At 34.6% G+C, this 12,283-nt stretch overlaps 1 protein-coding gene across 1 annotated transcript in view; it reads left to right on the top strand.

Annotated features, from left to right (window-relative positions):
• The window catches only part of LOC127153655 (uncharacterized), a 547,126-nt gene that overhangs the window by 378,350 nt on the left and 156,493 nt on the right, over window positions 1–12,283 (top strand). The window contains exons 43-44 of the mRNA XM_051094869.1: window positions 11,654–11,827; window positions 12,021–12,191. Coding sequence (XP_050950826.1) covers window positions 11,654–11,827; window positions 12,021–12,191 — 345 coding nt within the window. The remainder of the gene's footprint in view (window positions 1–11,653; window positions 11,828–12,020; window positions 12,192–12,283) is intronic.

The following is a 12,283-nucleotide window of genomic DNA, read 5'->3' as shown; positions in this document are numbered from 1 at the left end:
AAATCAGTGTTATTTGGTGCTTTAATAAACAAAATCTGGCTTATAGTACTTCTAATCTTATATATTAACAAATAAAACAAATCTAGGATATTAAAGGATAATTTAATGTCATTTTATGGTGGCTAAATGTGCTCTAAATATCTGTAAGGATTAAACAATAGTTTAAAACAAGACATGGTTTGTAGTAGTGATTATTGAGGTCCACATCCGTTCGCCTTCCATGCTGCTTACTACGGGACGCGGGAGTGCTGACATACGGCAGGGGTATTGGAGTGAAGAGGTTAGGAGAACGTTCTGGGAACCTTCAGAGAACTTTCAGGGAACCTTCTAACAACATAAATAGAACGTTCCCTTTTGGTTAGCCAGGAAAGTTTTCTTCAACGTAAATAGAACGTTCCCTGTAGGTTAGGGGAACGTTCTGGAAACCTACAGGGAACGTTCTGGGAATGTTCTCAGAACGTTGCGGGAACATTCCCGATAGGTTCCCAGAACTTTCCCCTAACCTACAGGGAACGTTCTATTTACGTTAAGAAAACTTTCCTGGCTAACCAATAAGGAACGTTCTTGGGAACGTTCTGGGAACCAAAACCTTGTTTTGTTAGCTGGGTAGGTTGTACCGGTACTTCTGATTGGGCTGAGGCTGGGATTTTAGCGAGTTTGAAGTAAAAGTATTTGATGGACGTATAATATGTGTCGAGAGAATTCACTCAGTATCATTATCTAATTTTTGACTGAGATGGGTTTTAGGGGGTTTTGCATCTGAACTCTTCATATATATATATATATATATATATATATATATATATATATATATATGATATACGGAACAAACACACAAAATGAACGGAACAAACACACAACATAAACCGTATACGGGCACTAATTAGCATGTATTTCTTCTTTACAATGACTTGGTAGGAGTCACTACATTCTAACACAGACATATTCGTAAGATTACACTTTGGTCGCTTAGTTCATTAGCTGAATAAATAAATAAATAAATAAATAAATAAATAGTGGCGGTAATGAATCAAAAGCTGTTTGATAAATCCCGGTAAACATTAGAAGAAGAGACCAATGGTCTAACAATTTGTATTCTTGGGAACATGTTTGTTTGCGGTATCAGACGCTGATTAGTTGCGAATTGGAATTAAAAATTTTGAGCTAAACAATTTAAGAGAGATGCAAATTCAGTTCAAGCTTAGAGATATCGGAATGGTCATTCGAAATATTTAAACTGGATTTTGATTTTCTCCAAGATGGAACCATATCATGTGACAGCGATCACAAATCGAAAGTGTTCCAAAGACGTCTGGATTCTGTTCCTGCTGCACAAGACCGGCTGTAGGCTACTATTTCAAGTAAGTTTACTTCTATGATTACAGTTATTTGGGGGAGTTATGAGCAAATTTCATGTAAGTGTGATTTAAATGTTAATTTATAGTATGGCTGCCTGTTCCTGCAGCAGCCAATCAATTTTTTCCTGACTGTCCTAATCAATTTAGATCATTCAACATAACTCTAAATATATAGTATCAGAAAACGGAAAGTATTCCTAAACCAGACCTTTCCAGCAGGTGTAGTTCGTTCTTTCTTTCTATTTTTTTTTCTTTCTTTGTTTTTTTTATTTTTCTTTCTTTTTTTCCTTTCTTTCATTTTCATCTTCCTTCATTATTATTATTATTATTGTTATTATTATTATTATTATTATTACATAAGCCTGTTTACACTTGTCACTTGCATTTAAGCTGTTAAATTTTCTTTTTATTTGTTAAAATTGTTCCATTAACACCTAAACACATAAATGTGTCTCATCTTCACTTCCAAAAACGTTTTTCAGTTCCTCAAATAAACAGATTGAGCTGCATTATTTTACTCATCGTCAGCTGATTTCAGCAAAGACCGCGACAGCAGAGAGTGTGTGATCAGCACTGCTGTGAGAATTTAGTCTCACCAATTTTAATGGAGATGACTGTGTTTTATACTCCTGGATGCGACAACGAACGAGTTTCATCTGCGGAAATTTGTGCGCTTGCTGCAGAGAGAAGTTCATCTCTGTCGGGCCTTATTTGTGGAAGTGCGTGTTACGTTTTGGGAGGAGTAAAACCACATCTCAAGCCACCATCAGTTTTCGAATCATTAAAGCGCTTCCTAAAAATAATTAAATAAACCTTGTAATTTCTTTTGGATTTTAATAATGGATTAGCAGGGGAGAGCGGGGACGAGAGTAACAAAACTATTTTCTCAGAGCCCGAAATATATTTGCTTTCCAAGCTATGGCAGCACATTCAGCACGCAACCCTTGATGGAGCTGAGAAATATCGCGTGATTTAGTCATTGTTTCCCGCGGTTAGGTCCGGAAAGCAGTTTTCGAATACAATAAGTAAATTATGGGACCGGTATTTTTTTTTTTTTTTTTAATTAATTGTGGTGTTTCTCTTTTCATGTGCCACAGTAATGGTCAATCTACATTTAGTGCTGTAATGCATTCTAAAGTTTGGCTTTTCAGAGTTTTTCAGTATAGAGGTAAATCGGATTTAAATGTCAGGAGTTCCTGTCGGGACGAAAGTAACACTTGTTATTTTTGTTCCCCTACAGAGACAACAAGTGTTTATTTTGTCCCGCAGCATGCTTATTTGGTGACTTTATGTGTTTTGCATCATTTATTAAAATGTTTATTATAAATTTTCATGTTGTATTATACCAAAAGAATATGCCAAGAGTGAGGGTCAGAAAGACAGACAGAGGTCTGATTCAGCCACATGTTCATGAGAGGGCGTTTCTGGACATAAGCCTATCTGTCAGGAATATCAGTGTCAGGGCTGTTGCTACATTGCATTAGCCATAGTCTTTTAGGGTTTAGCACATCCTTTACCTTTTCCAATTTGCCTATGAATTTCCAGATGTTTTTATGCACATTTTGAATTTAAGCATACAAACAACTGGATGGAAATATGAATAGACCTACTGTTAAATTATGTTGAGAATTTATATTATGCTAATTTAATTAACTTTTCGTATGATTCATTCTGTTTAAACAAGTTTTATAAAAATAAGTTGAATAAATAAATAAATAAATAAATAAATTTTAAACAATTCAAGTTGTACATTTGATGAAACTTAAATTTGTAAAATTTTGAATAATGTAATATTTTTTTTTCCCAAAGATTAAGGAAAAAATATGTTTGCAGTTACATATTAACAATCCATAGTATTGTATATTTAATAAAAACAAGAGCAACACAAATCTAGCTTTTATTGTTGTGTTACTTTTGACCCACCTGTGTGTTACTTTCGTTCCAACCAACGGGGTCGTAAGTAACAATGTGCAATTTATGTTCAAACTGAAATTATACTGAAGTCTTTCTACATTTTTACAAAATACCGCCTGGTATTAATAGGCCACACTTCTGAGTTATAGGCCACAGCAAAAATATATCTCTGTCTACAACTTTATCTTTTTTAATTATGTTTTTTTGAAAAATGGTACTTTTGTCCCTGCTCTCCCCTTAATGTTGAAATTAATATTAACTTATGTAATAAAACCTTTACAGGTATTGTTCATTGTTAGTTCATGTTAACTAATATTAAAAACATGGAAACTTACTGCCAACGGTTACTACATAATGCTTATTACTTGCGCAGTAAGTATATTTAGATCCATATGTAGTGTGCAGTGATCTAATAATCTGAAATCATTAAGATTTGTAGCTTATTTTTAAAATATTGTTTATTTGTTAACTTAACATTCATTCATTTGAATTGCCATGTTATTTAGCTCAGTAACAAACTGTCATTTCCAGGTCATGATGAGCATCTAATTGTTTTCACAAACGAGTCTGTTCAGCTGCAGTATGTCAGAGGAGCGAGGAAAGGACTCTCTGTCTGAGATGAGTCTCTCAGAGAAACGGAGGTAAGACTGAATGTCATTGCACACTGAGTCTGACATTTTCATACACGTTTTTTCGTATTCATATCAAAATGCTTGGTACGGATGCGAAAAAGCAGAAAATTTAACCTGATCCAAACTTTTTGTGATGGACGAAAGTTTCGGGAGCAGTGTATAAATGTGATTGACACATCGTGAGGTTGTATTTATTTTTAATGTGCAAAAATTTCGGACGGAAATGTTCTGACTCAGTGTGCAAGTCTGTGTTTAGATAAGTATTTTAAACACATTCTGTGAAGAATAAAACCCATCAATAATTGAGTCTTTTTCTCACTGTTGCCATGTCAAATGCTGTGCAAAACTTCAGTTTAGAACTTCCTATAAAAGTCTTTAGATCGTTCTAGGTTAAAAACAACTTGCAACTGGCCTAATGTTCATTACTAATGAAGGGGTGGATTTCAAATCCTCTCTTCTTTTATTTAATAATAATTAAGTGATCATGGCATTTCTAAAACCATTCTGTTCTGGTATTTATGTTACAAGTAATGTCTATGTTTAGCATCTGAGAGGTAACTGACTCTGTCAACTTAACTTCAAATTTGACTTCTGGTTTTTATTGAGCACATTGGTCTCTCTATGGGGTTTGATTGTAATATGTTTAATTTATCACATATAAAACTGATTGCATTACACTTTTGGGGTGCATATTTATTGGTTGTTAAATGTAAATAATGGGTAGTTTATAACTACTTTAAATGAATATAAATGTACGTCAAAGTTTGCTGTACAGCGTAAATAAGTGGATATTTTTACAGAGATATTTAAAGAGATTTTTGTCTATTTCTCACTAATTCATTGTACACAGTTTATTATATTCATTGCTATAGATACAAGATGATATTTTTTGTTTTAGTACTGTATGTTCTCATCTTATCAATAGGGTCAACAGAGTTTGTTTACTCAACTGATTTAATATGGTTGTACAAATTTTTCTCTATTCTTTATGTCATTAGTGTAAGATCTAGCTCATATTTGTCCAGCTCTGTGTCTGTGAAGAGTGACTGGTCAAAAAAAGGTGTACCACCAGACTTCAGTGAGAAAAAAACAACATCTACCAAAAGGTATTACATTCTAGCGTTGTGTTAGCTATTTTTGCCACTTACAGCATTAAAACTTTATAATTTAGACTGCAGTACCTCCTGTAATATTGTTTCTTTTTTGCTCTCTGTTTTTTGTGTCATTAGTGTAAGATCAGGCTCACATGTGTCCAGCTCTGTGTCTGTAAAGAGTGACCATTCAAAAGATGGCCAGCAACCAAAATTCAGTGAGAAAAAAACATCATATACCAAAAGGTATTACATTATAGCATTGTGTTAGCTACTTTTGCCTATGTAGTTTTACTGATGTTGATGGAATAATACAAATAAATCACGGAACACAATGTCTGGTAACCTTTAACCTTTTAACTGTCACCGTCCGCTCTGTGGGACACCTAAGTTTACTTCACCATATTAAAAATAAATTCTAATCTAATCATGACAAACTATATCGTTGGGAAGGTCTAACACTCCTAGATAGATATTGTACCACTCTTTTGTGTTACAAATTATGTAGTAAAAGTAATAGATTAATTTATGACAAAAATGCACCTCTTTGCCACAAAAAGACTTTCTTTGTTGCCTTTTTCCCTACCATGCAATAGAATTCTTAAGAAATTATATATCAACTGAAAACTTAAAATCTCAAAATTCATCATTTGAAAACCATTTTAAAATCAGACATTGCATTACCATGGAAATTGTACATCAAAATCATATTACAAAATGTTTTGTTCATAAATTATAAAAAATTAACTTTGGATAGTGCATTGTCTGTGTTCAAGATAGGGAGTGACACTTAAAGGGTTAATGAACTCTGTTTGGAGCTTATTTCCAATAATACAATTATACAGGTAGCCATTACGAGGCATAAACTCACAATGGAAAATAGAGTAGATCATGCAGAACAAATGGATGGCTATATATGTATATTAATTACCATTTACAACATTAAACTTTACAAATTAGTCTGAAGTACCTCCTGTAATATTGTTTCTTTTTTCTCTCTGTTTTTTTTGTCGTTAGTGTAAGATCAGGCTCACATGTGTCCAGCTCTGTGTCTATGAAAAGTGACAGGTCAGAAGAGATCAAACCAAACTTCAGTGAGAAAAAAACATCATCTACCGAATGGTATTTAATGTTTGTTATTTTGGTTGTACAAGGACTGCTAGAAAATATTTCACTGAATGTTTGTCTTGAAACTGTATTGTTCTAATATTTATATGTTTTTCATCAGCTGATCAGCATATGAAAATACTCATTGGCAGTGCATGTTATTAGTATGCACCAGCTCCTGTGTTATTTGCTTACAGAACAAAATATTACAATGAGAGACCTAATATTTACCTACATTTATGCTTAAATAGATCCTGTACTTTAACAGTGTGAACTTAAACAATTATTACTTTGTAAAATAAATACATTTTAAATGTATATATTCTGTAATATTTTTTTTTCCTGAAAATGCAGTGTTTAATTTGATTCATTAATAGGCTTCAGTATGAGATATTAGATTCAGATTTCCAGACTCTCAAGAGCTACAATTGCAAAGACAATCTCCTGTGGATCTTCCAGGTAGGAAAACATGTTTTCAATAATGTTAATATTTATAACAAACAAACAGGTTACTGAGAACAATGCTTACAAAAATATTCAATAGAAATTTGATTTCTGATTCATCTTGACTATTATGTTTCCTTTTTTGTCTTAAGGATCTTGAAAGCAAAATAATCACATTTCTGCACAATGAGCTGGAAACGTTTAAGAAAATATTACAAAATGAAGACTCACAATACTTTGTGAAGGATTTTATTGATAGCAGATGCAGCATCAAAGAAGCAGCTCTTGATCTCACACTCTACTTCCTGAGAGAGATGAAGCAAGATGAAGCTGCTGATACTCTAGAAGGTAAGACACTCATGACCATTTGTCATATTGTCACTTATCGATATATTAGAGAATACTAAATACTAATACTAATACTAAAACTAAAATGCTAAAAAAAAAGCTTTTTTCATCCCTGTATTTAGATGAGCTGATCTTCACTCAACAGCTAAAATGTAGTCTAAAGAAAAAGTATCAATGTGTATTTGAAGGAATTGCAAAGCAAGGTGACTCCACACTTCTGAATAACATCTACACAGATCTCTATATCACTCAGGGTTGTAGTGAACAGGTCAATACTGAACATGAGATAAGACAGATTGAAGTTGGTTCCAGGCATCATGAAACACGAGAGATTCAGGTTGAATGCAAACATTTGTTTGAAACACCTGAACAAGACAAAGAGATCAGAACTGTACTGACAAAAGGAGTTGCTGGCATCGGAAAATCAGTCTCTGTGCAAAAGTTTGTTCTGGATTGGGCTGAAGGAAAAGAAAATCAAGATATCAGGTTCATATTTCCTCTTCCATTTAGAGAAATGAACTTGAAGGAGAAAGAAAAACTAAGTTTGATGGACCTTATAACTCAGTTTTTCCCAGAGATAAAAGGATTGAATCTTACAAGAAGGAACCAGAAAGTCCTGTTTATTCTTGATGGATTGGACGAATTTCGTCTTCCTTTAAACTTTGAGGGTAATGAGACATGGCATGTATCATCACCATCCTCTCTGGATGTTCTCCTAACAAACCTCATCAAGGGAAAACTGCTTCCTTCTGCTCTCATCTGGATCACCACCAGACCAGCAGCTGCCAGTAAGATTCCTCCTGACTGTATTGACCGGCTGACAGAGATACGAGGATTCAATGATGCACAAAAAGAAGAGTACTTCAAAAAAAGATTGATGGATGAGAATCTGGCCAACAAAATCATTCATCATGTTAAACAATCAAAAAGTCTTTTTATCATGTGCCACATCCCAGTCTTTTGCTGGATTTCAGCCACTGTTCTCCAGAACATTTTAGAGGAGAAAATAAATAATGATGTAAAAAACAAGGCTGATGACGCCTCCAAAACACTGCAGGAGTCAAATACTGAAGACACTCCCAAGACTCTGACACAAATGTACACACACTTTCTCCGCTTTCAGATCCTGCAGAGCAGACGAAAATATGATGGAGAATACAGACCAGATGTTTCCTGGGATAAAGATGCCATCCTTTCACTGGGGAAACTGGCATTTCAGCAGCTGGAAAGAAACAATGTGATCTTCTATGAATCAGACCTGGAAGCCTGTGGTATTGATGTCTATAAGGCATCAGTGTATTCAGGCATGTGTACCCAGATCTTTAAGGAGGAAACAGGGATCATTCTTGGTACCATGTACTGCTTTGTTCACTTGAGCATTCAAGAGTTTGTTGCAGCCCTTTATGCACATCTGTTTCTAGACATTAACAAGAAAAGTATATTTCTTCATGAGTCTACAGAACAGGAAAACAAAAATGTAACTATGATTTATTTTCTCAAGACTGCAGTGGACAAGGCACTTGAGAGTGACAGTGGACACCTGGACCTTTTCCTTCGCTTCCTTCTCGGTTTGTCACTCCAGTCCAATCGCCGGCTCTTACAAGGTCTGTTGACACAGGAAGGCAGCAATGACCAGTGCAAAAAAGAAGTAGTTCAATATATCAAGCAGACATTTGAAGGAAACCTGTCTCCAGAGAAATCCATCAATCTGTTCTACTGTCTGAATGAACTGAATGACCAAACTCTGGTGAAAGAGATTCAGACCCATCTTAACAAAGGAAGTCTCTCATCTGCTGATCTTTCACCTGCCCAGTGGTCTGCTTTGGCCTTTGTGTTGTTAACATCAGAGGAGGAGCTGGAGGAGTTTGATCTTCAGAAATTCAAGAAATCAGACGAGTGTCTCATTAGATTATCAGCAGTCATCAAAAACTCTAAAAGAGCTCTGTAAGTCATTTAATATTTTTTGTCATGTTTTGTTCTCATCTTAAAATAGCATTTATCTACACCAGTGGTTTTCAAACAGGTCCTGTGAGCACCCCCAACACTACACATTTTCTGTGTCTCCCTCATCTATCACACCTGATTCAACTTATCATCTCATTATTAGAGACCGCAAGACCTGAAATGGGTGTGTCAGATATGAGAGACCTACAAAATGTGCAATGTTGGGGGTTCTCACAGGACTGGTTTGAAAACCACTGATCTACACTGATATGTAGCAGGTTTAGACCACCCTGACCTATAGTGACTATCAATCATAAGTGTATAGCTCTTTTTTTTTTCATTTCTTTTCTTTTGGAATTAAAGTATAATGTTTGAAAATGTAGAAATGTATGTTTTCAGCAAAATAAAATATTCAGTTAGATGCAGAAAAAGCACATCACATTGTTATAAAACACATTGTTCCATTGTTGTTTCTACTCCAATATGCAGTTCACTTTCTTAAACTTTTGCTATAAAGGATATATACTCTTGTGCACAAAATATTAACCTCCATATCAGAACAACCATCAGGATAATAGAGCAGCACTTTTTAAATGTATAACTCATTGTCATTAAATCTATAAACCTATTATGTTACATATATAAGTCACATATAAGTCTAAGTCTAAGAAATTGCTTACTAAAATTCTAAGATAATGTACTCTAAAATACAGTATATTTACTGTATTCATGTAAAAAAAAAAATATGGTATAAGTTTAATTTTCTAACAAATGTATTACATTTATCTAATTCTGTGTTTTGATTTATTTCTCTTGTAGGCTAAATAATTGTTACTTAACAGACAAAAGCTGTTCAGCTCTAGCTACAGTTCTTGGATCAGATACCAATCTGAAAGAGCTGAACATGAACAATAATAATCTGCAGGATTTAGGAGTGAAGCAGCTCTGCAGTGGACTGAAGAATATAAATTGCAAATTGGAGATACTGAGGTAAGTTTCGTGACAATCCCTAGTGTTTAGTTAGAATTCATATCCATCTGTAAACATGGAGCTAGTTAATTTGCCATAGAATAAAGGGCAGAACTGCTTCAGCTCAGTGAAATTTACAGGCTTTAATTTCAGCATGAACTCTGTTCCATGTCCTACTACACTATTTCAATGTGGTTTAAGAGTGAACTTATGTTTATGCTTTAATTTTCAAACATTCAACTAGTTTTTGAACCATTTTGAAGTTGGTTGTATTTTGTGGATCATTAAGATGAAAGGCTTTCATACCTGTTGAGTTTTAGGTAATTAAAATCTTAAAGGGGTCATGCAATGATTTTTTTTATTATTGTTTTATAATATTCTTTGTTATCCTCCTATAATGTTAGCAAGATTTTTACATAAAAAACAATCATAACGTAGCTGTAATAGGCTATTTTCTATCCTGTTTTTGACCTTTTCTGCAGAACAGTCATGACTCAAAAGTAAACACCCACTGCTATGATTTGCTAACAGTTTTGCATATTCAAATAATAGGATAGATGTTTCTGTGACTTACTCTGAAAACAACATGGGTAATTTGGGTTAACCTATAAATTAGGGTGACCAGACATGCCACTTCCTGGGGACACATTTAGCACAGGATTTAGAACCAGATAAATTGCCTAAAATAACCAGGTGCTGGCTGTTTGTGCTGCACCAATCGATCACTGTATGAAATCAAAGTACCACAAGAGTGATTCGAAAGCATGGAGCTGGCTTCTCTGCTCTCTAGCTCTCACGGTACTTTGATATTGTACAACGATTGATCATTAATCAGTTGAATGTTACATTTTTATTTCTCTTCTAGACTTTCAAACTGCAGTATCACTGAAGAAGGTTATAAAGCTCTGGCTTCAGCCCTGAGATCAAACCCTTCACACCTGATAGAGCTGGATCTCACAGGAAATGATCCTGGACAATCAGGAGTGAAGGAGCTCAATGATTTACTACAGGATCCAAACTGTCAACTGAAGACACTGAGGTGAGAGATGATGAAATAATGCCAAATTTTATGTCACTGTTTTAAGTAAATTCAAGATGAATCATTTTACAAAGTTTGGTTAAGAACTGAACTGAATTCGGCTTTATCTTCTCTTCTGTAGGTTTTTGCGTCCTGCTGCAGATATAGCCTGTCAGTGTGTGACTGGAGTTGTGGGTGAAAACCCATTACTTCTGAGAGAGCTGAATCTGAGTGAATGTGAATTAGGAGACACACAAGTAAATCAGATCGCTGCTCTACTGCAGGATAAACACTGTAAACTCAACACACTGATGTGAGTATTACTTTAATTTATTATTGCATATTTACAGTATCTCAAGGAAATTAGGTGAATTATACACTGGCACTGGCACTTTAATCTTTAGTAGCTCTTTAATGCTTGAATCAAATATTTGTTAACATTTACAATTTCATCCTCTTATGTTAATCATTTTAGGCTGTGTGATTGTGGTCTAACAGAGCAAAGCTGTTCAGCTCTCGCTACAGTCCTGAGATCAAACTCTAGTCTGAAAGAGCTTGACATTAGCAAAAATAATCTGCAGAATTCAGGAGTGCAGAAACTCCTGAATGGATTAGAAAACACAAAATGCACACTAGAGAAACTTAGGTGAGTTCAATGAACCACTGTTTGGTTTTAATAACAACGTTCTCTTGTGAGAGGAAAGACATGCTCATGCCATATGCTGATTTTTTTTTGATAAGAAAAAAAGGGGGGAGAGGAAATATATTAAACCCTTTTGTATTAATATTATTTATATAACTTAGAATATAATAAAACCCCTTCTATAGACTTTCAGACTGCAGTATCACTGAAGAAGGTTATAAAGCTCTGGCTTCAGCTCTGAGATCAAACCCTTCACACCTGATAGAGCTGGATCTCACAGGAAATGATCCTGGACAATCAGGAGTGAAGCAGCTCAATGATTTACTACAGGATCCAAACTGTCAGCTCAAGATACTGAGGTGAGATATGATGCAATAATGAACAAAAAAAAAAAAAAAAAAAAAAAAAAAAAAAGATGCAAGTAATTTAAAGTAAATCCATCCCTTTCACACATTTAAGAATTAGATGTTGTTTTTCTGTTTTCTTTTTTTTTTTTTTTTTTCTTTTTTTTTTTTTAATTAATTGAATCTTGCTTCATCTTCTCTTTTGCAGGTTTTTGGGTCCTGTTGCAGATGAAGCCTGTCAGTATGTGACTGGAATTGTGGGTAAAAACCCATTACTCCTGAGGGAACTGAATCTGAGTGAACGTGAACTAGGAGACACACGAGTGAATCAGATTGCTGCTCTACTGCAGGATAAACACTGTCGACTCAACACACTGATGTGAGTATTTGACATGCATTAATACTAACATTATTGACTGGGAATAAACAATGGAAACTCACGAGTAGTGAAGATCTATTGTCAGTTGGAAA

The sequence above is a fragment of the Labeo rohita genome, chromosome 22 (assembly GCF_022985175.1).
Source record: "Labeo rohita strain BAU-BD-2019 chromosome 22, IGBB_LRoh.1.0, whole genome shotgun sequence".
Classification (NCBI taxonomy): domain Eukaryota; kingdom Metazoa; phylum Chordata; class Actinopteri; order Cypriniformes; family Cyprinidae; genus Labeo; species Labeo rohita.
Note: the sequence above shows the minus strand (reverse complement) of the source record. Positions and strands in the feature narration are given on the sequence as shown.